Below are 26,376 nucleotides of genomic sequence, written 5' to 3'. Positions count from 1 at the left end.
CCTCAATTCCCCGTTTTACATTTGAAAAAGATGAGGCACAGAGGTTGAATAACTTGCCCAACATCACACAGCAAATGAGGAGAGGGACTGGAACAAGACCACAACTCTTATTTCACAGCCTATATTCTTAAGCACTAGCCTGCAGTCACCCAGAATGAGCATTGCTCACTGGAGAGACATCTACACCCTGGCATCTATCTTGCACATCGTAAGAGGACAGAGTAGGAGAGTGTGGATGAATACATCCAGACCCATTGTCAGTTCTGGAAGAAAACAAGAGTAACTATCCAAATACTCAAATTTCAAATATTCAAAATGCACATCTAGCTGACAGTGGGTCAAAGGAGGAGCTATCATAAACAAAGGATCTTTAGTAAGCACCTACTAAGCATCCAAATCCAAGATTAGTTGGTAGTAAAAAGACAATACTCACATTTCAAGTTATCTGTGTTTAAACAGGACTATTTGTATCACTACATGCCTGAGAGATACCATTAGGCCCTCAACTGAGCTGAATTTAAATGAGAAATGTGTACTTTCTTTTAACTTGGGGACCCATTGCATATCTATCTCTAGGTTCAGCCTCTTCCTTTTCTGATGAAAAAACCAAGGCTCAGAGAAACTACAGAACTAGACAGTGCAGAACTGGCTCTAGTCCCAGATCTTCCTTCACTGCTCTTCTCACAGGCCATTTTGGTAAGTTCATCCAAAATTCCCTTTACCATGTGTGGAGCCTAGACACTCAATTAAGAATATTTTATGTTCATTTTTCTTAAAAACATAACTTATAGGGAGCTAGAACAGAAGCTTTTGTTTTGCTAAGCCAGCATATTTAGCTTCTATAATTTTGCTTTAGTAAAAAACGCTTCCTCTGCTTAGAGTCAGTGACTCTCGATGACCTCAGCTTTCTTTTTTTTTTTTTTTTTTGAGACGGAGTTTTGCTCTTGTTGCCCAGGCTGGAGTGCAATGGCACGATCTCGGCTCACTGCAACCTCCGCCTCCCAGGTTCAAGCAATTCTCCTGCCTCAGCCTCCCGAGTAGCTGGGATTATAGGAATGCACCACCACGCCCGGCTAATTTTGTATTTTTAGTAGAGACGGGGTTTCTCCATGTTGAGGCTGGTCTCAAACTCCTGACCTCAGATGATCCGCCCACCTCGGCCTCCCAAAGTGCTGGGATTACAGGTGTGAGCCACCGTGCCCAGCCGACCTCAGCTTTCTAATAATCAGTTACCAGGAATAAGCTTCAGCCAATAGGTAAAACTCAGCACAAGCATTTGAAAAAGGATTCTCAGGTACTCAAGTTGTGGTATGGGTTCTCTGCTTCTGTAACCCAAATTGGTGACAGATGTCAAAATACTTTGCAATGGCTTACTAATTGTGGACTATTACATAAATAATAATATACCATAATGTGATGTGACATTAATATGTGATATTATTTAATAATATTTTGTAATAATTATTTGTAAAATCACTACACATAAATTTCTCTGAAATGCTCTACCTGCTTGAGCAGGTAGCAAGTAGGAAGAAAATATAGGCCCACCACTATACTAGGAAAAGGCAGGGGTCTAGCCACTTTGGTAACTGTCCTTCTACAGTGAGGACTTGGCTCACATTCAGTTACTGTTACATTTTTGAATAAACCATAGGTCTTGGATAATTTCTTTCTTTTTTTCTTTTTTTCTTTTTTTGAGACAGGGTCTCACTCTGTCACCCAGGCTGGAGTGCAGAGTTGTGATCTTGGCCCACTGCAACGTCTGTCTCCCATGTTCAAGTGATTCTCTCATCTCAGCCTCCCAAGTAGCTGGGATTACAAGCATGCACCACCACACCTCGCTAATTTTTGTATTTTTAGTAGAGACAGGGTTTGATCATGTCGGGGAGGCTGGTCTCTAACTCCTGGCCTCAAATAATCCACTTGCCTCGGCCTCCCAAAGTGGCGGGATTACAGGTATGAGCAACTGAGCCCAGCCAATTTCATTATTTTTAACCTTACTACTTTTGAAGAGAATTTTAAGCAGTTTCAGTAAATGTCATGGATACTGTAGGATTTTCCTTTCAAAGAGTCTAGTGAAATGAAGAGGGGGCAGATGGAATGGAAAGAAACCCTAGGCCAAAGACTATGGCTGGAAGCATCCTGATAGCCAAGTCGAAAAGAGAAAGGCAAGATGCACATATCTTACACAGCTTATTGGGAGCAACAATTGTCCTCTGGATTCTCAGCTCCAAAAAGACTTCTACTTAACATCTGCTCATGAGCACACTGAGAAACAGAATGGGCAGTTATCACACACACAAGGCTTTACAGAGAGAATACAGAAGTTCTTCACATGCACATGTCTTGCTTTGAGTTTCTGTTTTACCCTAGCTGTGTTCAGAAAGTATTCTTCATTTATTTGTGTTGGCTCCAATTTTTATAGCCATTGGAAAAACTAAGACAAAACATTACAGTATATCTGGATTCAGGCAACAAGTAACAAGTTGTAAACTCTGAACATTAAAAAAGAAACACTAACTGTAAGCACTGGCTGTAAAACATGGAATTGTTTTGCTCATTATTCATCTTTGCATGAATTTTCTGATTATTCTATTGATTTTTTTCTCAAAACTGTTAACATTTGGTAACTAGCAGTGTGTTTGGGGTATATGAGAAACCAACATCTATTAATGAGTTCCTTGCAAAAAAAAATGTGGCATTTTAAAATACATTTTTCTTTTTAAAAATCAATAAATCATTTCTACTGGCTGTAATAGATACCACACAAATGAAGTCAGCTTTTATTTTATTATGAAATTGACATTTTCAGCACTTACTTAAGAGAATAGTATGAGATTTGTCAGATAATTTGTAGATTTTAGAATTTTTATGTAACAATGTGTTACATAACATTGTTGGTAATTGCCGAAGGATGGAAAATTCTAAGCAGATCTCTCCTTTATGCTTATCCCAGTCCTCTGGACCAACCACAAGACTGTCTCATTATCTGACCTGTATATTCATCCTAGGTCCTGGGTCATACCTCCCTCCTTCAGCTAACTCCTACTCATCCTTCAAAGTCAGTTCAGTGACACGACTTCAGCTAACCCTTCTCTAGTCTCACTGCACTTTCCATAGAACCCTCCACATAACTCTAACCACAAGTACATTTACCTTCGATTTTCTTGTCTATCTCATTTGCTAGACTATAGGGGACAGGGGCCATGGGGCAGAGGCCATGTCTAATCTATCTCTTTTATAGCTCCAGGGTAAAACACAGCACCTGGCATAAAACAGATGGTCAATAATTGTGGGACAGAGGAAGGAAGGGAGAGGAGAAAGAAGAAATAAAGAGGGAGGAAGGAAAGAAGGAAGGGAAGGAGGGAAGCAAAGAGGCAGGAAGAGAAGGAAGAAAAAAGAAAGGAAGAAAAGGAAGAAGCATGATCAACTTTCAATACATTTCAATATGGTCATCTTCTCTGTGCCTACAAGCTAATCTTGTATAAGTCAGCTGCTTCGGTGACTCATTTATTCAATTGATTACTAAATCATTCAACAAACACTTACTGATACCTACTTTAGCAAGGCATTTTTTTTCAGTGGTCACTGTTATGAAGATAATGCAGTGAATAACACAGGTATGGTTCCTGATCTCATGGAGTTTATATTTTAGTTAGAGGAATTAATCTACATAATTTGATTTTTAAAGATAAACACAGGCGTAAAAGGAAGACAAAAACAGATCACAGGTGCTGGCCTGTCATTACTTCTCTTCTTCAAACCAAAGAAACTGTGGTAGATGAAGATATCTTGGGCTAGATGTAATACTCTGGTAACACCCCCATGGACCAGTGGAATCCTTCTCAAATCAGTGTCACATAATCAATAAATCCTACAATAAAAGAATCTGGATCTATTAAATGTCACCAAGTTTAGAGAGTCACCTGGGCTTTCTGAACCCTTGGCAGAGAAATGGAAAAGCTGAGATTATGCTTCCAGCTACCATCTGTCAAGAGACTACAGCCAATCAATCAGCTCACATTTCAAAGCTTACTTTTACCTTAGGAGTAAGCAGAAGAGGGAATCTGAGACAGAATTAATTATTCCTCAAGGCAACTGGACATACTGAATTCAAATTTTATTCCTTGAGGAATTAAATAGTGGTTACAAAATAGGAATCACATACGAGAGTTTGGTAGCTCATGTCTCCTGTTTTGTCTAAATACCAATGCCCCAAGGTCAGGGATAAACACCCTCTGTCCGACACAGCAACAATCACTCATATGTTTTTCCGGATATCACTCATATCTTTTATAAGAGGCAGAACAAGAACAGAAAAACTGTGCAAACCCACATGGAAACTCTGGGCATATCCTAATCTAGAACCAAAATGTTCCAGGGATAAGGAATGGATAAAGCAGTTGGATAACTTCTCAAGGTCCCTTCTGATCCTGTGATACTATGGAGCCTACTGGAAAACTAGACTTAAATTACTAGCAACATGAAGAACCCCAGTAAAATAACGGGGCTAAACAGCTGTGTAATTGTGTGCAAATTGCAGAGCCCCTTTGAATCTAATCCAAGCCTTCATTGATAAAATTCAGTGATTAAAAGAAATGCATGACTCTTCCAATCTGAAAATTTTCTGATTGTGACACTGATCCCTGTCAAACAGGAAATGGCTCTACATTGGTAAACTAAGGGTAGATAAAATGTGCATTCTTCCTGCCCAGCAAAGTCACAAACCACAGACCAAGGAGATGATGGAGCTGACCCACTAGAAGCGCAGGTCATCAACCCCAGTTAGCCAGTGATCTCCTCACAAGCAGATCCCCTCTTCCCCAATTGCATACAAAGGCCTCTGAAATGAGTGGATGTCATGAAAATTGTGTTAACACATTATTGACCATGAAGATCCCTTTCCTGCCAGAAGGAGTCGCCCAAACTGGAAGAGAAAATGCCCTTGCTTCTCTGGCAGGTTCTTTTTTCTGTGGTGGTTGGTGAATAGAAATCCATTATCCCCTGCCCATCTCCTTCGCAGATGAAAGACAAGTGAAAACACTTTAAGCATATTAAGTAGCAAGTTCGATTTATAAATTATTAGGAACATTACCTCCCCTTGGGGGTTTTCTGAAGTCTTTAATCGTGTGGAAAGGCTTTCCAGTTGCCACGGGCCACCATGTTAATTAAGAGGCCTCAATATATCTTCTGGGGCTCCTGGTGTGAATTGCATGCCCCACTGGCAGGGCACAGCCCGCGCTGCCTGGTTAACCTCTCACTGGGGCAGTTACTACTGCTGACTGCTGCCTCAAGATGCTTCAGCATCCCCTTCCCCCATGCCCCTAAGACCAAGTATCCAAGGCTTAGGAAAGAAATAGGATATTCCCTCAACTCTGTCTCATTAAAATGCCATTGGTGGGTAAATATAGGGACTAGGAAACCTTCCACAAACAAGAGGCAAAGGCTAAGACCAAGAGCCTTTCAAGGTTAAGTAGGTTGGTATTTGAGTCCTTCCAACCTAAAGAGGCTATGTTCTTCTCAGGAGGAAACTCAACTCTCTAGCTTTTTAATTACTTAATTTAATTGTGATTTATTTTGCTTTTCCTAGCTCTAAAAGTTTTAAGACCGTTAGGTTTGATCGTCTTTCTTCTTTAATCTGGCAATTTGTCTTCAATTCCTGTATGAGACTTTAGGAGTTTCGTCTAATGAGAGCCTGAAGCCCTACAGGGACAGTGGCTGGACGCTAGTGTGCTGGAGTCAGCCTGGGCTATTTCAAGTTGTACTCTTTCAGATCCTGTTTATAGAACTGCTTTTTTCCGTTCTTCAGATTTTTTTTCTTGCCTCAGACCCTTGACTCTGTCATCCCAAAGAAAAGCAAAGGAGTGCATTTGTCCGTGAGCTGCTTAGAGCTCTCTCATCATTAGTAGCTACAGTTACCTGTTGTTTGCCTTAACGAGAATGTTAAGGCCAAGCAGGGCTGGGTGAAGCAGGATAACAGAGAAGCAGCTCGTCAAGGGCTGGGTTTTCAGCCCATAGATCCCTAATTCCAAAGACTGACCTAGACCTCTGCAGTGTAGGAGACCAGTAAGGAATCAGGCTACCTGGGCAGAGCTGAGGTCCTTCATCCCTCTGGATGTAGACGTAATAATTTTCTGAGAGGTGACACTGCCTAGTCAGACATCTTGGATGGCACTCCAATTAGTATCATGTGTTAAGAGGCTGGCCCCACATATAACCCATGTGTGTGGATATCAGTGTGCATGCACACGCACAAATGTGTGTATTATGCACAACAGATAGGCTGGAAGATAAATGGGTCCACACGGAAGCAGAAGCACTCCAGGTCGCTGTCTCAGCAACTCATGGGCAGAGCTGCATGAGACAGGCTGCCTCCATGGGCTGTGGGCACCAGCCCTTCAAAACTTCACAAGCCAAGCATGAAGCCAATAAATAAATATTGCCAGCTGGATAATGCTCAATGCCTATTCTGGGCCACGTCCCTTTCCTCCTTTCTTCTTTGTTTTTATGCAGTAGGTGATCTTGACAAAATAAAATAATAACAATAATCTACTCCATTAAAACCAAATATTAAGGGAATTATTGAACAAGTAACAGAAGAGGCAGCGGGCACAGTATATGCTAATGACCATTAGACTTTATCCCTGTTTTTCTCTGATCATAAAGGAGTAGTTTAATCCCTCTTCCTCCCGTTTCCTCAAAGTCAGGCAGCCCAGCTTAACGGGGGAAAAGAGGTTCTCAGAGAGCTGATAGCTCCATAGGTAGCAGCTGGGGCTGAGTACATGAAAATCAACAGCATTAAAAACTAGTCACTGCAGGAAGACCTTATGCAGGGCATGTGTAGGAATTCTAGTGACTTCAGATGTAAACAGCCTATAACATAGTTAGTTGGGAATAGGATGGGAAAGAGGGTCAAGATGTCAAGATTTCTCTGAATTTGGCACATATTCATCAGTATCACTATCTGAACCAGGGAAGACCCTGAAGATCCATTTCCTCTTCAGCTAACACTGAGATGGATCCTTAAAGGCTGCACCATTCAGAGATGCCTGTGAGTCGGGGTGGAGGTAGAAGGCCTTTCACATGGAGTGTGGCCTTGATCATATTCTTGTCCCACATATAGAGGTACAACTTGATTTTCATGATTGCCGTGAGATCTGGTGTGACAGGATCCAGTCAAGTATTCAAGGATCCTGCCCTGTTCTCTTTTACAGTGGGATTTCCAGCAGCACAGTCCCTAGCCTGGGAGAGGTAAAGATCACATAGCTAATGGTTAGTTTTGTGATGATCTCAAAGTCTACAAACCACTGTGAAAGAATTAAGCATTTCTCAGCTTCCTACAGTTAATCCCATTACATGTGTTTAATTCTTCCTCCAAACTCCTGCTTCATTCTGTTAGTCTATTCACACACTGCCTTATTCCTAGAGTACTGGTACAATAAAGAAGTAATACTAATGATAACTACTGTTTATTGTGTTTACCACATGCCAGACATAGCACCTAATGAATTATACTCATTATTTTATTTAGTCCTACCAATAAGTGTAAGTAGTAAAAATTACAATTTCCATTTTTAGAAAGTAACTTATCCAAGTTTACGTAGTAGTATGAGGCCAAACTAATACTCAACCACTGACATTAATGATGTTGTTTTAAGATCGTGTCACACAGAAAGAAGCCCACCACTGTGGCCTGTGCTCTAATCACTCAACTTCCCATTTTCTTTAAATTAAACCCCAGACTTCCTTGCTTCTACAACTAACTCTTGAGGTTATGCAAGTGAGGATCCCTAAATGTCTACACTCAGTACTGTCTACACTGCCTGTCCCAGATGCCTGCAATCTTCTCCAGTTAAGCTTGATCATTGGATTGGCCAAATACAACATTTTAAACAACAATTTAACCAATATGGCCAAGGAGGTTCACACTTGTCAGGTTGTCATTTTGACACAGGCCGCGAAAATTCTGTGGATATATCTGCGGCCTTGGGTAGATGTAAAGTGAAATCAACTGTCTTCAGAGTCTGAGAGTACAGATGCTCAACCATTTCCTTGCGAACAGTCTGGCACTAATGCACACAGACTCTGGTCTCTTTGTTCTCTGTAAGCCCTATTCTGGGATGGGAGACCTAAGAAGAACAATAAACATTTTCTGCAATATAACAACACACATATAAGACAGACTGGGGAGAAATGTCAGACTCAACTTTCAGGGAAACTAGGAACCTCATTACAGTCAGGTCACACAAAAAACACTGTTAGCTGATAGATTTGGAGAAGATAGGAGAAAGCCCACAGGCCATGTTTTGCATTAGAACCCAAAAGATGACAACGGCCATTCCCAGTGCATGTCATTTAATGCTAGTTGAAAACAGAGGTTAACAAAACTTGTATACATTGCTTTGTGCTCATAAACTTCCTCCAACTGGTAACTGATTTGACCCACTACAGAAAATTCTAATCACAGGGCCCAAATTCTAATCAAAACCCTGGGAGAACAATGGGTATCCATGGTCTTATCCCTTGTACCATTCCAGCTGTGACTCAATCTTGGCATCCAAGTAAGATGCACATTAGAGCTCAAGAATTGTAGCAAAGGGAACAGAAGAGGAAATTAAGGGCTGAGAGGAGATGCTGACGTACAAACACGATTAGAGCATCATATGCCAATATCCCTTCCAAGCCCTTCATTCCTTGCCAGCAAGCTTTGTCTGGCATCATACAGGGGAAGGAGGAGAAACCCTGGCAGTCAAAAAAGTCTTCTTTGGGGCCCCACACTGAGTGCTGTGGCTCTTATTTCTCCCTCTTTAAAAAATTATTAAATTGAATTTTTTTCTCTGGAACTAATCAAGCACAAAATCTGAAGAAGAGGCCTGGTTTGTGAAGGCAATCTCTGAATGAGGTACTGATATTCTCATTAGGACGGGCTTCGTTAAGCCACCAGCTCCAACATCAGCAGCATATTGTCTTCAGCTAATTACATTTTTTGCTGGCAAAGCTACTGTACAAGTCTTCAAATCCTTCCCATCATTAATTTTAAGAAATGAGAAAAAAATACACACACACACACACACACACACACATACACACACACACCCAACTGCCCTGTCCTACCTCCTCTTTCCCTGGTATCCCACCCACCCATAGCCCCAGGCTGTCAGCTTTGTTTTTCTGTTTTCTCAGGCTTCCTCTCTTGTACTGGCATTTGTTGTTGTTGTTTGTTTTGTTTTGTTTTTTTGAGGTGGGGATGGGGGTTGTAATGGAGTGGGGTGCAGGTAAAGGGTCTGTTACTTAGGCCTGATTTCTTCACTAGCTGACCATGGTCCCCTCTGTTTCCAGCAGAACAGCCAAATGCTGGTTACTCCCGCCAGGACCTCGGGTGCAGGCCTGGTGCTCACCAGCCAAAGATGGGCTGGAGCAAAGGGAAGCTGGAAATTGAGCCCCAGCTCTTCCCCACCTGCCAGGGAAAGTGACAAAAGGCTCAACTCTGCTATTGTTTGTCAGGTTTTGATTTGCTGATGAGTGGCTCGATCATGCAGGGAATCCATAGGTCAGCCAGAGACATTCGAGTGATACAAAGGCAGTCAGGGGTTCTTGCTTCTAAGGCAACTGACGAGGCCGACATCATCCGCTGGGCCAGTTGCCTAATTCTGTACCTGTTTTCCTGAACCCATGGGGTCATTCCCAGCCAACCTGCAACATCATTATAAATTAATTCAGATCATAGTGTTCACAGAGTTTCTTCTTTCTACATTTTAATAGTTGTGCTTTATTTTTTCTATTCTTAACATTCAGTTCTGTTGTAAGGGAGAGAGGGACAGAAAGAGAGAAAAACAGGGGAGGGAGAGGAAAAGGGAGAAAGAGCAGGCATGGGGTAATAGGTCTTTTTCTGCCTATCCCTGAACCTTTGCTCTCTCATTTCCCTGAAATGTCCTTCTTTATATCTGCCCTACCTATGCCCTTTCTGTGCTTTCAAGTCCCAGCACACATCCGTCTCCTTCCTGAAACCGACTTTGATTACTCTGATCCTCAGACATATCATTCTATTCCAATTCCTAATGCATATGTGGACATTTCTCAATTAATCCTTAATCCATAATTCTGTTGCTCCCCATATCACGGCTCTGACTGGACTTGCAGGCAGAGACCACATTCTAAATTCCTTCCACAGCCCCAGCCTTAGCAGAATGTCCAGCACGGGGCTGACACTCAGTGAATGCTACATGGCTTGATTAACTCCAGGGAGGCACATTCAGCTGGCTTGCCGAGGTTGACAAAACACAAACAGCATTACGTTCACACTATTGGTCAGTTCAGACTGAAGACCTCCATCTGAAAATCCCTCTTCCTTCTTTTCTGCTGGCTCCTAGATAGCTCTGAGGGGCACTCCCTTGGTCATGGAGTCCTCCCAGGAGAAAGTCAACTATAGTCAGGTGGTGGTTTCATTTCCCATGAGGATGCTCCAATGCAAGGTGCAGGATACATTACCCAGAGGATACGGCTGTGTTTTTAGAGCGTGTGAAGACTTCTCTTTACCTAACCTCACTCTAGCTCCTACCTTTTGGTATCTTTAGCCAGCATTTGTGAGACAGCTGAAGGCTCACTTACAGTGACAGATTTTTTTTCTAGTAAAATAAACTAACCTGAATGTTAATCTAACTGTTCTTGCTCCACTCCTTAGAGGGCTGCAGGAATAGAGTATCATTACCAGAGAAGTCAAAACTTGTAATCACATTAAAAATGTCTATTTAGAATCTAATTATATCTACATACATGTAGCTGTACTACATGCTTTACAAAGTGAATGGGGTAAAAATAAAAGTCCCTTCTCTTAGAAACGAAAGTGCTAATTTTGCATTTATATTTCTGTTTCTGCAGAGTGACTGCAGGTAGGATGGAAAAGTTCTTCTTAACTTCATTCTATAATTGGGGAAATTAAATTTGGCTTAACAGGAGAACCAAACACTGTCAGAACCAACACTTTTCCATAGTTTTTTCTGCCACCACACCATGAGAGATACAGGCTACAAACCGGGTAGACCCCGTTGGCACACTGAAGGCTCAGTGTTCCCCTGGCACCAGCTGTAACTCCAATTTTTTCTCTCTCTCAGTCAGCAAAGAATAACACAATGTAAGTTGAGTGAGAATGACCTTATTATAGGTCATTTATAACTTTGACTCCACTCTAATGGAGAAAAGAAAACCAGTCACAATTTTCAGCACTTTACCTATTATTAGTATCAAATGCACTTGGCACATCTTACAAATGATGTAGACAGACCAGCCATCGTGACACTGTAGTAGAAGTGTGAAAGCAGCCACTGAGGACAGGAAAATGAGGAGCTGTTGGCTTTGCCCAGAAGGCTGAGTCAGGGGCTTCCTGGACATTCGGGCTTTGGGAGGGGCCCTCTTCATTACAGAACACCATGTGGTCCCATCCCACCCTTTATACCATGCCTCGTGACACTCAAAACTGAAGTTCCCACTCTGAAAACGTTTTATAGTAATTTTGCTCAGTATCAACTTAAAAAATTATACGTATACATGCACACACATGCAGAAGGAGAGTGAGATGGCCTCATGATCTAGCCACTTCCGGTGTGTGTGACAGCCTTCCCCTAAGGTTCCTGTTCCATGCATATGTGAAGGGAGGAAGAGATGTGAGGGTTCAGTGGAGAAAAGGGAGCCACAGGACCAGAGATGAGGCCTGAAGAGAACATTTTGCTGAAGATCTTACAGGACAGAGGGGAAAATGCACTGACTGATTACCTGCTCCCCATTCCAACAGTGCCACTGACCAGCCTTCTAGCCATTTAACCTCTTTGAGCCTCAGCTCTCCATATTATCAGACTTGCTCAGCCTTCCTTGCAAGGTTGTCTGTCCATTCCCAAAGTCCCTTTCAGCCTCTTAGCAAAAGGCCAGGCCCTTGGCTAGGATCCAGAGAAGCATAAGAAGCATAATCCCTCCCAGCAAGGAGCTTACACTCAGGGGAGATGATAGGCTTATGCACAGGTAAGGATGATGCAGAAATATGCACCAGGAATTGCATGAAACTACTTCACCCAGCCCAGAGAGAAAAGGGAGTCAGAAACACTTTCCTAGAGGGACTCATGGGGCAAAACTGAATTTTAAAAAGAGTAGAAAGAGGTGACCTTACTCAGAGGAGAGGAAACACATTTTCAGCCAAAAGGCCAGCATGAGTGAAATCACAGAAGTATTAAATAGCAAGGGAGGTCCACAAAATATGACTGATGGTCAGGGTAAGGAGTGGAGGAGACGAGGGTCAGGCATGAAAAGTTTAACACCCTGGAAGTTAGCCTTCTGAATGGAGGAACCTACTCAAGGTTTTCCACCAGGGAGAGGACATAGTTCAAGCTGCATTTTATTAGATTCAGCCTGATGGTAGTTGAAGGGAATTTTTTTAGGGAAACAAGTCAGAAGACAAGAGTGAAGGGGTGGGAAACCACTGTATCAGTCCAGTGAGAGGTGAGGGGGGTCTGCACTCATAGTGGTAGTAGAGAAGGAAAGAAGAGAGGGATTCTAGAGATGTTTACAAAATAAAATGAGCAGAGCATGGTGAAAAGGAAGGCACAAGAAGAGGATCCCATGGCCATGCTGGGCATAAGGACAGTGAGTCTGCAGGTACAGAAAGTGGAAACCTGGGTAATAAGAATGAATGGGAAGGCTGAGATCCATCTGTCCCTAAATAATGAAAATGTGCTACTTGTTTAGAAGATCTTCAAGTGAAGTCATCTTCCTTTGGAGTGTTCTTTCTCTTCAACTCTAGTGACCTGGAATGATTGGCTAGGTAAGGCAGCATCTAACACAGATGTCGATGAAAACTTCTGGATGCAAAATACAGGCCTTTGAATGTACTTACAGTATCATACAGGAATAGCTACATGGCCCACTTCCCACTCTTAACTCTTTTCATTAGATGAAATCAGGTGAAAACCAACTTCAGAATCAAGCCTGATCAAAGAGGCAAAGGAACTCTCAAAGGGCGGCCACCAGAGGGGCTCAGGATGTAGAAGAGGAAAGCAAGAAAGAGGAAAAGGCGCTGAATCTCCAGTACCTCTCACTCCTAATGGCAACATGGGACTGACTTGTCCTTGTCTTCCCCTGATGCAGGGACTCTCCTGAGAACCAGTGAGGGCGGCCCAAAAGGGGAGTCTGGGAGATGCCCTGCAGGTCCCAGCATGGTTAGTCAGCAAGGCAGAGTCCACCATCCTGCCAGAAAGTTCCCTTCTAAAGTAAATACTTTTTCCCCCTTAAGGCATAACTGCTATCCTGAGAATGGGGCAACTGAAACAATCACTTCCATAAGAAAGAATTATATTATATAAAGGCGGGCTGGGCTGGACCTGCCAAGAATCACTCTGCCTCCGGCTTTACCTGAGTCATTTTAGGGAGGAGGATAAATGTCTCCTTCCGGGAGTATTCAAAGGCCTCCAGAGGCAATTCTGGGAGATTTCCCCTTCCCAAATCCCCCAAAGCTGGAGGCTGAAGGCTCTTCCCATGGCCTGCTCCCTAATGTGGGGGAGCCACTCCATCCTAAATCAAACCCAGGAGGCTCCTAGAGTACTTCATGCTAGCAGAGGCTAACAGTATGTCTAGAGAGATTTGCTGGAGACACAGAAGAGCAGAGCTGGCTGAAGGCAATGGCTCTGAACCAGCAATTCACAGACCAAAGGCACCTGCAGAGAGCCCCCACTGGGCCATGTGAAGGGTTCAAAGTCACCAGGCTCCCTCCAACGGACCAGCCAAAGATTCACAATGGGATGTGATAGCTCCCTCCCAGGATGGAACTTCTTCCATTCAACCCAACCTGTGTACAAGCCTGCCAAGCCCAGCATATTGCCCATAGACCATCACCTCATACTCATAAATGGAAAAAAGAAAAGCAGAGTTGCTGCAGGGAATGGAAGAAAGTTTCTTCATGCATTTCTTTCTGTGTCAACCAGGGATTGCTAGTGTCCCATATATCCTTCACTTTCACATTCCTAGAATGTGGGAGCTGAAGGCAACTTACAAGTTCAGCTAGCCCGGGACCCCCAAGGCACAGGACATAGCCCATCTATGTGCTCCTGGAATGGGTGTGCTAATTGCTGTTAAAGGGGTGTGACATGTTTATGTTATCATTTATTTGTATAAAATACTATTTGCCTAATCTGTATTGAAATAATCAACTATAACATCAAACCTCTGATTTTATTGACATATTTCTCTCAGATAAGGCCAAAATAAGTTTAAATTGAAAAAGCGAGTCAATTTAAATAAAAATATTCAGAAAATACTAACAGAGGTTGCATAAAAATATGCCAATAAAACATGAATGCCAAAGTTTTGAGAACACTTATCTCATCCCAGCCTCTCCTATGTAGATGAGCAAACTGAAGCTCAGGAAGGTCAAGGAGCTTGCCTGAAGTTTCACATGTTTTTGAGAGAAAAAGGTCTACAATCAAAGCTTCCTGACTTCAAATCCAGTAGTCTTATCCCAACATTAGGCTGCTTGCCTCATCAGCAAGCTTTCGTCACAAGTGACAAGAAGAAGATGTAATGCAGTCTGTGTGAGGATTGCTGGGTCCTAGGCCCACGTCACTTTGCTTTGAAAGCTACAAGCAGAGCCCTGGCTGGGACCTGTTGGTGCTGCCTTATCCGAACCCAAGGTGGAGTCCAAGGAGGGTGGTCCTGCTGTGGAAAGACTGGGGGCCTCAGAGGCCAAGGCTGTTCACTCTGAGCAATGGAGCATTGAGGAAAGGGGCTGGGGATGGACACAGCCAGCTGAAAGCCCAGGGATAATGACTGGGATGTATACATTCCATGACACTTAGGAAATAAAAAGAGAATGAAGGATGGATGCTTTAACATCATTGTTGGGACACAGAGCTCTTCTAAGTTTGTTCTATGTGATAGCTTACCTCATGTAAGAATGTGTCTGAAACCCACAAATGCCAAATTATGACATGTTCACTCTTAGAAATCCCAAGGGCCTATATATCTAAGTCCTGAATCCTTCTCACTTCTTCCTCAGACAAGATACAGACATGGAGGAAATGAAGGTTGAATCCTTTCAAAAGCATCTGATGATTGATATCCCATATGGATCTCTCATATAGCCCTGTCTTTATGGTATTAGGGTAGCAGAACTCACATCTCAGGCCACCTTAAGCAGTTATACAAATCCCAAATGTCAGAATTGGGAGCCAAAGCCCAGCAGGCCCCAGATACGATTCTGTGAAGCACCCACTACTGTCAGCCATAGTACAGCATATTAATAAACTGACATCTGATTCATCCCAAGTTAGAAGGCTACTTGACTCATCCTTTGCTATTCAGGGACATCAGCAGCAGTGATAGAGGTATCATCAGGAGAGAAATCATAAATAGCAAGGCAGCAGCAAGAGGCACCTGACTTTCCTAGATTTATTACAGAGAGAGACCCCTTGCAATCTTGGGGAAGGCTACTGACATCTGCCTCTCACATAGGTAAGCCATTTAACAAACTTTAGCAGAGACTTAAATGTGTCACAGCTAATTTTATAAGGCAAGGCTAAAAATGCTTTGTTCACCCTAAACTTTATCAGCAAGACCAAGAGCTACCACTAACTCTTAAAGATAGGTAACAGTCCTCACAAAAACCAACTTTATTATGACATCAATGTCTGGAAGCATAATCCTGCTTCTATTCTTATACATTTATATGAAGCATTTTGCTATAAGGGGGTATTTTAGCATATCCAGGCATGTCACACATTTCTACTGTGTACTCAAAGTTGAAACCAAGCAGGAGCCATCAGACTCACAGGGAAAAAAAATAGCATATTTGCTAATAAGTATCCTGTTTATACTTTTCTTGTCAAGTCGAAGCATACTTTTGTTTTCATTAACATCTGTCTTTGCTAAACTCATCAGTGTCTCTCAGGAGAAGCTAATGTGCTTGCATTTCACCTGAATTTGTGAATACCACATGTCTTGAATTTCTAGCAAGAACAATTTTTGTCAGTGCCTTGAGTGACAATTATAATCAATCTGTGGGGGCCTGGCTAAAACTAGCAAATTATTGTCTTTCACACTGCAAATAGAACCCTAAAGCTTCCACCGAGGTGTTAGGTTGTAGTCTTCATGTGGGTTCTGCAGACAAAATGAGGAGAATGTACTAGATTGAGGTCAGCAAACCTATGGCCTCCAGGCCAAATGTGGCCCACTGCCTGTTTTTGTAAATAAAGTTTATTGAAACACAGCCACATGCATTCAGTTATATACTGTGTATGGTTACTTGGGCACTACATTGGCAAGAGATGAGTAGTTGAAAACGAGCTTGGATGGTCTATAAAGCTAAAAATGTTTAACATCTGGTCCTTTATAGACTCCTGGCCTGAATAATTCCTGCCATTGTCCATATTAGGGTTTTCTCCATGGACACATGGCTGGCTACATTTACTATACCTAAATCTAATTTGCCTCCAGCCAAGGCCCATGGGTATGAGTTTGAGATCAGATTTAAAGGTGACCTCGGGTCTGTGAGACAGACCCCAAACTTTAGAGATGGGCAGAGGGTGGGGGAAAGATAGTGTGATCTGGAGAAAAGGTAATGGCATCAGGACTCAGAATCTCTGAGTTCTTACATCAATGCTGGCCATGAGCATCACCCACTGCTCTAAGTCTTCTTTTTCCCATTGTGAATGAGAGTAATAACAATCTTGTATGTGTGGATACCTGGGCAGTGACGGAATTCCCTAAATGACATCACGTGGTTTGATTAAAAAATAAATTAATAAATGAAGTTCTTCCAGAGAAGTTGGAGCTGAAATTATCACCTTAAATCATAAGATACCTGGTAGGTATCAGATGTCAATTATCAGACCAGACCTCAATTATCATCCTAAATCATAAGATACCCGGTGGGAAACCCTGTAAACAATGAAACAGAAGCGACATAACAATTCCCTGAATGGACATGACTGCATCCAAGCTTTGTAATTGCCCTATTCTATTGTCTTGATATCCCTAATTGCCTCAGTCTTTTCCCTAAGCACAATCCTCTAGGACTCCTCTGAGAGGTTGCCATGATCACAGATGCTTTTCTGACTCCCTAAGCTGGTGGCCCCTGGGTCACACATTGTATGCAAGATTGTTATAGGCAGCTTGCATGGCCCCCCAAGAGTTTACTGAGCTAATATTTAATGGGTACTTCCCTATAGGCCAGGCACTACAGGAAGTGGTTTATAAGAATCATCTCATTTAATAATTAAAACAGCCCTATAAAGTAGGATTTATTATTCCCATTTTATGGACAGGGAAAGTGAGTTTAGAGTGATTAAGCAATTTGTCCAAGGTCAATAAAAAGATCGAGTAAGTGGCAGAACTAAGATTTAAATTGGTGTCTCTGAGAGCAAAGCCCTTGCTGTAAACTGCCTCGCTAAAATTCAATACCATAAAACTATAGTCTTTGTTGGTTCTCAATGACCAGCATCTTCTCAGAGCCAATCTCAGGCTTCCTTGCAATATTTGGTCTTCTTGCCCCATCCAGCTCTTCCTTTACCTTTTGAAGCAGCTCATAGTCCTCACCATGACAGCATCTTGTACAATTCTCTATGTTCCTTCCTAATCTTCAAATAAAGGGTTTCTACTGTGCTAGCTAAAAGAAGTGAAATTATTCCATAACCTGGAAAATTGGAGAAACTGTCCAACCCTAATACCACCAAGTAGCAGAATTGGGTAGCAGAGTCAAGTTTGGAGTCAGATACATTTGCCTTAAATCCTGGCTTCCCTTCTCACAGCCTGTGTGACTTTGGGCCTATAATTTACTTTCTCTCAGTCTCAGTGTTCACATCTGAAAGATGGAAGAAATGATAGCTATTTCACAAGGTTGCTATGGAAATTGATTGATAGTATGTATGCAAATGATCCCATACAGTGCTGGAGACACAATGAGGGATTAGTGAGCAATAGCTTTATTACTATGAATATTACCAGTTTCTAATATTGATTGAAACCTCATGGAAATTATGACTCCTGCTTTCAAAAGGATCTTCAGGGATTTCTGAAACTGAGTACTTGAAAGTAAATTGCTAGCTTCTATATCAAGTGAACTAGATTGCTGAACAGAATATTACATCAACTTGTTAAAAGACATCAGCATCCTTTTGAAAATTTGGCCTCTTAGCTATTTTTCTTGCTGTCTGCAGAGATGAGGGTAGCATAAGGCCTCTGTGAACTTCAGGAAAGAGAAAAACAGATTTGCAAAGATGTAAAGACTGAAAAGGAGTGGAAAAGATGATGGAAACTCTACTTGTCTCTCAGTTCTGCCAAGGGCCCTCTTCAAATAGTAAGCATTAATAATGTGATTAAACGCTCCCTGAAAGCAGAAGTTTGTCTTATTCATTTCCTATCTACTTAGTAGCTAAAAAAATCTGAAGCCTGAAAACAGTGTTAAATAATCAATATCTAAATGAAGGAATGAGTCAATGATTTTAAAAAATCAATATGTCAATAATGCTTTGAAAATATTTTTCTAGTTTCTAAAAATTTCCTGAAAAAATGCAAAAGTTTGTATATGAAGAAGCTAAGTTCATTGTTACATGACTTTCACAATTTTAGAGTTAGAATTCCCAGACTACCCTTTTCCCTTCCCTGCCAATAAACCCACCACCAGCTGTGAGGTGGTGTGACTGAAGCCAAGGTTAGCAGGTGGGATTAGCCAAGCTGAACAGTCTGAGCTTCTGGGGTTAGCTGCCTGGTGTAGCCACAGAAAGAAAATTTGTGTTCCATCATGGTTGTGGGTCCTAGTGCTTGTAGCGTTATTAGTGTCAAAGTAAAAATGGAGTAAACTGTCAGATGAATCTCAGCAGTCAAAAGTCAACAAAACATCAAAAGTTGGTGAAATGACACATACTAAATATATATTGTGTGCTCACTATGGGTCAGGAGAGGAGTGCTTCTCAAAGTATAGTATCTGGACTCTGTGGACTGCCTTGATTCAATTCATGGTCCTGCAAACTAATAGTTGTTTACCTTTAGATAAATCACACAGCCTGTTATGCTCTCAATCCCCTTGTTTGCAAAATGAGTAATAACAAACCCTACTTTATGGTGTGGTACGAATAAAAAATAGGTTAAAATATATTGAAAGCACTTGAAACAATGTCTAGCACATAGTAAGTGCAAAACACGATTTTGATGATGATGATGACAATGATGATGGTGCCTATGTTACATTTTGATTCTCCTAACATCTCCTAACATCTCTATTAGTTAGGTCTTAGTCTGCTTGTTGTACTGAAAACAAGAAATCATGAAATCAGTTTTTCAGCCTCTGCTAAAGGAAATGGCTCTGACCCGTGCCTGGAACAGGAGTGTACCACATAAGCCCACCTCTCCACTAAAACCACCAGGGGAAGGCTAGGATCACATTCACCTGTGGGATAACCTGATATGAAAGCTTTGAACAAACAGGGGCTATGGCAACAAATTAGATACATCTGCTTCTTTCACTAAGGAGTTAGAATAAGGGAGGAAGGCAGGACATGTAACAGCAGTGGGAACAAAGTTGGAAACACTGTGAAGCTGTGAAAAGTCAGGACAGGTCATGAGTGAGGTGACTTGATGAGTAAATGGAGTGTCAAACACATAAAAGCTTTGCAATTGAGAAAGATTTATAGAATAGACTAGACAAAGAAGCTAATTCATAGCAAGAGGAGCAATAGAAACAGGCGTGAAAGAGCCAAACCACAAGCTATGGAGGCTGAGGGCTGATAAAATCACTCAGATCCTCAACAACTTCCCAGCTCCAGCTTTCATGAAAATCTGCTCTTTGAATATACTTTTTAAAATCAGGAGAGTGTTGTCTCTTTTATCTCCATATAAATTTCTGCAGTACAACTCTATTACAGAGAAGGCCTCAGTGGATCTTCACTCTTTAAAACTGAAAAGCCTGACCAGTGCATTCATTTTATAGGTGAGATAACGAAGCTTCCAAAAAGCCCAGTAAATTACCTGAAGTGATAAAGCCAGCCTATGAAGTCCACTCTTCCAACTGTAAATCCAGCGTGTCTTTCCGCTACATCTCAGCTCTCACTTTACTAGAATATGAAAGGGCACCAAACAAGAACAGAATAGATGAGCAACCCAAATGGTGAATAAATTCATGTATACCTATGCCCAACACATCTTGACAAGAGATGCAGGGCCTTCCAAGGTGCCAGGTGAGGGAGGTTTGTAAGCCAAACCTTAGTTGGCACTTGACATAGTCCCCAAATGGACCCTGGCATCTCCAGGCTTTTGCACATTAGCGTTTCAGAGAGAAACAAAGAGTAAAGAGGTTTTGTTTCAAGAGATCTTACTGATTATCTTAGGAACTGCCCACAACTTTCCTAATGGAAGGTAAAATACACAGTAATGGCCCTGGCATATGGGCAGTATGACCAATAAGTCAGTTTAGCCCCATGAAGGATGGTTTGAATTGCAAGAAAAGTCTTCTTTGAACTGAATCAAGACCTGTCTTTTTGTACTTTCCGACTTATTACTCTATCTCTGTCCTTTCTGGTAACATACAATATGCCTAAATGTCTCCATTTGTTGCTTAAAGATGAGAAGGACTGGTACCGATAAATTAGAGCATCCTAAGTTGAATGAAAAAAATACTACAAATTGACCATAAAGATGCAAAAGTGACCTTGATTAATGAATTTGTTAATGAGTTTTTGTAACAGATCTGCTGAAGGCAAAAGGCCCTGACAAAAAAGACATCTAGCCCTCTCTCCTGTGCCCACAGACACTTAATAAGAACCTAATAGTGTTGATGACACACAGTGACTGCCATGCTTGGAACTGCTCCTCTCTACATTGGAAGCGGCTGTGCTCTAGGAATGAAATGAGGCACGGCTTCAAGCAAACTCACATGCGATGCTCAGGCAACCGGACTGAACTTGAATGTAACAGTAAGGGCAAGGATGAGGCTTTGGTAGAAAGTTGTTATGCAGCCCTGGAAACATGATCCTGGAGGCTCCCATAGGTGTGTTCTGCGGGCTCTGTACTGACTCAGCCCCAAATACTACTTTTCCACACTGGAACTTTCCCACAGTGCCCATTTTATTTGCTGGACTCTGGGACTGTATAATGGCAGCTGCCTCTTTTGTCTCCAAATCTTGTTCCCAACATTGTTTCTCCCAGGAGTGAACTCTGTACCTTGGGTTCACCTGGAGATCCCAGAAACAGGGAGCCTGGGGGCAGGCTAAGGCCTCTGATGGCAGCCAGCAGTAGAAGGCTATGGGGGCCTCCAGATACTGGCCAAGGAGCCACAAACAGCTGGGGCTACTAAGATTTTTTTCCTCACAACAGTGTCTAAGAAGGCTGAACCACAAAAGATATTCTTTCTCTACCAGCGGGAGTTATCAATAGAGAAAAATTTCATATATATATATATCTCCAAAGAATTTTAGAAAGGCTGCTTGCTGTGAAAAATGTACTTAACCAACCTATATGCATATAGGAAATCTATTAACACTGCCATCTTTAATTAAAAAGATGAAATATATAGACAATATATTTAAATTCTACTGTGCACCATTAAACTCGTTTGCATACTTTAAGAAGATAAATGTACACTGTATGGTAAATTAGCACAAGTACAATAAGAAAATTTAAATCCACACAGAGTCTGAATATCTGACATGAAGTTGTACCGAAACCTGGTCTTCTATGGAGTAAACCATTTGCCTTTTAACTGACGAATTGCTTGACTTTTGGTTTAAACTCACACTCAGTTTTCATTTGCTGATTCTGCTTTCATTTGTTCAAGAGTTTGCAAAAGAGTATCTTTGTGTACTTTCATAGTTCTGAATGTCAACTATCTTGCAAAATTTGAAATAAATCTCTTCAGCCAAGTTTGAATCATGCAAGGAGGTTAAAATACATCATTTGACCCTCAAAGCAATAATGTAAGATTTTAGAAGGGAAATCCAATTATTCTATGCAAGGAAGAAATGGTACCTCTTTGGAAAAAATAATTCAAAAATTTTAGGATGTGATTGAAAAATAAGAAAAGCAAAAGGTTTTTCAAAGTTTTAAATTGCTCAGCTCCCAGCTGGGGTATTGGCTTTCTGCAAGCCCACAATTTTGCTGATGGTCGATTTATACTTGGCATGGTATAAAAGAGAACTTGCAAATTCTCATTCATACAATGCCATAAGGGTCCAAAAAGGTTTCTTTTACTTCTCATTCTCTCATTTCTTATATTTTGTGTTAAAACAAAACATAATATATGCAAAATATACAAATAAACAGTGGTCTCTGCATTGAGGAAATATGGATAAAAAAGTATACATACAAAATGAGAGAAATGTAAACTTTAAGGTTTTTCATAAAACCATTAATTCCCTCTTGCACATATTGGGAATATTTAGGATTATTAGTTAAGCTTTTAATTATACATTTTCTTAACAGAAGAGGTTGGATGTATTCATGTTTCGATAATCGCTTTATCTTTTCTCTTTTTCCAATTATGCTATTTTGATCCAATTTGAAAACTGTATCAATATTGATCATTAGAGTTAATGAAAAATAGTCTTGCTATTGTTTTTCATAACTAAAGGGGTTTTGGTAATAAGATTTAATTTAAGTGTATTTCACTGCTCAATATTGTTACAAATCAAAGAATTTTGCTATCTTCTGGCTTTTATAATGCTGTCATCCAGATGCCTCAAATAGCTGCCTACCTTTCCTCCAAAGGGTATGGCATAAAGTGTGTCAAACAAAGTCTACCACCACTTGAGTCTCTTAGGAGGAAGCCATCAGAGACTCTAGGAACAACATCTTCAAACAGGATACCCTCAGGCTTTATTTCTAAGCTGAGGGCGGATACACAACTTCAGACTTCGAAACTGTTTCTAGAATAGAATCCTAAGGATGAGAAAGGTAGTGTGTGGGGTGTGTGTATGGAATGGGAATGGAGGACAATGAGACGGCTAGGTGGGCTGCAGTAGGCTCCAGTAACCAAACCATCTTTGACAGGGAAAGGAGGGGGTAGGTAGCAAATATTTATATCTCCACTTCATCCTGAGATTCCTTTTCTGTGGAAGTCAAAGGCCTTCCTGATTTTTTTATGGAGATGTTGGCCTGTCCACATACAAGAGGCCAACCCAAAGACAACACAAGTCTTTTGCACCCTTATGTTTGCCTATGCCCTTTTGTCCTCTGTCTCTTTAGCCTGGTTAAAAATAAAAGAGAATAAATTAAAATTAAGCTGAAGGAATAATCTCTTCCATTTTATTTGAAAAATAAAATGTCATAGTGGTCTGCCCTTGGTGACAAGTAGCACATGAAAGAGAGGTCTCAGAGATAAGTTTAAAGTTGACTCTTTTTCTTTCTCCATTCCTCTGTCCACTAATTCTTGCTCAGGGGATCTAATTTGAAAAAACACTATAATGTAGGGTTTTTCATAGGGATTGTTTTATTTTAAGGGCACAACCTATTTCCTAAAGTCTTTGGCATTTTTGATCAGCACATATATTTTTTAAATGTTTTATTTCCATTGGTTTTTGGGGAACAGATGGTGTTTGGTTACATGAGTAAGTTCTTTAGTGGTGATTTGTAAGATTTTGGTGCTCCCATCCACCCAGCAGTACACCCACCCCCACAAACATACACAAACAAACACACACACACACACACACACACACTTCTCTAGAGAACTTATTGGGCACCTAATTCCAGGGATAGATGGTAGGGTGCTTCCTACACTGAAGATACAATGCGGCAACAAGTGCAAGCTTCAGGCTGTTTATCTTTCTGCAGATTCTCGCACTATGCCCCTAGCCCTCCCTAGATTCCCCTTCTGACATATTGTTTGTCTCAACTTCTTCTGTTTAGGGTCCTTCTTTAAAATATAATCACAATATTTATTTTTGGAAATCTCTATACACCTTTCTTTACCTTAAACATTTCATCAGTGTGACAAAGACTGGTTCTTTGAAATGGTCTCAGACCAAACCAAAACAAAACCACCCATGACCACCATTGCTTCCCACACTGATGGCAGGATGTGGATGGCTGGCGAGAAATCCACCATTGTGCCCTTCTTTTTAGTCAGACCATATTATAAATTTGAAGACAATCTGGCCTCTAAATTCATCACTCCAGTCAATGCCAGGGCCAACTCAGCTGACCAGCCTGAATCCTACCACTCTCTGGACACTACAAGCTACAATAAAGAAGACAACCTTCTCAGAGAGGAAAAACACTATTCTTTAATAAGAAGATGCAAGTACTGGAACTCTCATGCTATACACCTTGATTAATTTGTAAATGTGAGTATTAGCAACCTCATTTACCTGCCTGACATTTGCCCTTATCTGGATATTAAGGCTTAACATTTGCAATTCAAGAACTCTTTTCTCCACCATATAGTTTAAACAAAGTGCCTCATGTACATGCAGGTAACCTATTAAGCCAGTTTACTTATGGGGACATGGGTTGAGGTAGAAATAGAAGGCTTACATTTTGAGATTTTATCAGAGATTTTATAGAGAGATTTTCCCATCTTTGGATAATGGACATTCTTCTATATCTAAAAGGCACTCAGTTTCCCGCAGTCTGATACACAAAACTAAATAGCATGTAGTGATGGTACTAGAGCAACAGATGAAATAAGGTTTGAACTAAGACGCAGGTTGCTTCTGAGTTGAGTTTCCTAACAGTGAAATAATCTACACCCTCCCAAATACATGGCTTATAAATAATCAGTCAAGTCTCAACCTGCTATTAGGCTACCCTAAGAGCAGACAATGTATTTGTTTACCAGTACAATATCAATACATAAAATACCAAGTGTGACAGGTTTTATTCATCTCTTCACTGGGAAATTCATTCATTTATTCCACAAATATTAATTAAGTATCAACTATGTGAATGCATTGTTCTAGGCACTGGGGACACATCAGTAAACAAAACAACACTAAACAAAAACCCTGGCCTGCCATCATAGCACTTACTTTCCAGTGAGATTCTAGAATACAAGTTCCTACAATGTTAGAAAGAACCTTCCAACTTTTTTTGAGGCTTCAAATTTCTAAGTAGGAGAAGGAATGTTAATAGTAAAGGATCTGAGTTGAGCTAGAGAGAGGTGCAAGTGTCTACCCACATGCCCTCTATTGTAAGAGGAGAGAAAGCCAGTTTACTGGCTTCCTCCTGGCTGGGAGAAGAGAAAAGAGAACTTGGTAGTGGCAAGCAGCTTGGAGAGTCAGTCATTTAACAAACATTTGTGGAGCAACTACTTTAAGATTCTCCAATATACTAATTGGATAATTCCCATCTATGACAATCTATTAGCCTCATCTAATTTTGTTGTTGTTTGAGACAGAGGCTCACTCTGTCACCCAGGCAGAAGTGCAGAGGTGCAATCTCGGCTCACTGTAACCTTCACCTCCTGTGTTCAAGCAATTCTCAGGTCTCAGCCTCCCAAGTAGCTGGGACTACAGGTGTGCCCAGCTAATTTTTGTGTTTTTAGTAGAGATGGGGTTTCACCATGTTGGCTAGGCTGGTCTTGAACTCCTGGCCTCAAGTGATCCATCCATCTTGGTTTCCCAAAGTGCTGGGATTACAAGTGTGAGTCACTGTGCCTGGCTGCCCAGATCTAATATTATCTCTGGTTTATTAAAATTTCTTCATATCTGAGCATGTTCCTAGAGAAAAGAGTTGGGGAATGGTACTGTTAGAAATAGTTGCAATTATTACTTACATCACAGGTGGATGCATTTCCCACAAATGGGAAATTTACTTATTAACATGATCAATGATCATTACAGAGTTAGGTCTGATAGAGTGATATCTATAATACCAAGACGCTTAATGTCAAGGTAACATAAGCTGTGGCCTGAGAGGCTAAGGCTGTTCTGCTCTTACCATGACTGAGATGTGGAGGATCCTCAGCTCCTCTTCTGCTGACTCATGTTGGGGTTCTTCAGTGGGGTCTTGTCCAGGAAGGCTTGGGGCACCATCTTGATGATGAATGTGAAAAAGCAAAGTGCCATTCTCCAGCCACTGCTGCCTCCAGCGCACCAAAGGGATATCCTCTGTGTTCCCTGAGATCTCTAGAAGATGAACACCAAAGGCACAGGTGAGAATTAGGATGGGACCAAGTTTTTCATCTTCTTCCTCGTCACTTGTACCAATTAGCCAGTTTCGTCTGAAGCCAACAGAAGTTTCCAACAATGTGTAGTTAGGTCAAATTTTACGGCTACTCCAAACCACAAAGAAGAGAAGAAACCCTGAGAAGAAGACAATTATCTCCCGTAGGTCTTTCCACCATAAATCTAGTGAACCAGGCTCTCAACCATTGAAAAAAATATCAAGGTGAAAATTCAAGTTCTTCCCCTT

General features: G+C 41.3%; 1 protein-coding gene across 3 annotated transcripts in view; it reads right to left on the bottom strand.

The window, feature by feature from the left end:
- ASTN1 (astrotactin 1) overlaps positions 1-26,376 on the bottom strand; it is a 314,886-nt gene that overhangs the window by 174,801 nt on the left and 113,709 nt on the right. For all 3 annotated transcript variants that reach the window (XM_054524823.2, XM_054524812.2, XM_024236699.3), the window contains exon 2: positions 25,903-26,090. In XM_054524823.2, the coding sequence (XP_054380798.1) occupies positions 25,903-26,090 (188 nt within the window). The remainder of the gene's footprint in view (positions 1-25,902; positions 26,091-26,376) is intronic.

This window comes from Pongo abelii, chromosome 1 (genome assembly GCF_028885655.2).
Source record: "Pongo abelii isolate AG06213 chromosome 1, NHGRI_mPonAbe1-v2.0_pri, whole genome shotgun sequence".
NCBI classification, from domain to species: domain Eukaryota; kingdom Metazoa; phylum Chordata; class Mammalia; order Primates; family Hominidae; genus Pongo; species Pongo abelii.
This window is presented reverse-complemented; position numbering and strand designations above follow the sequence as displayed.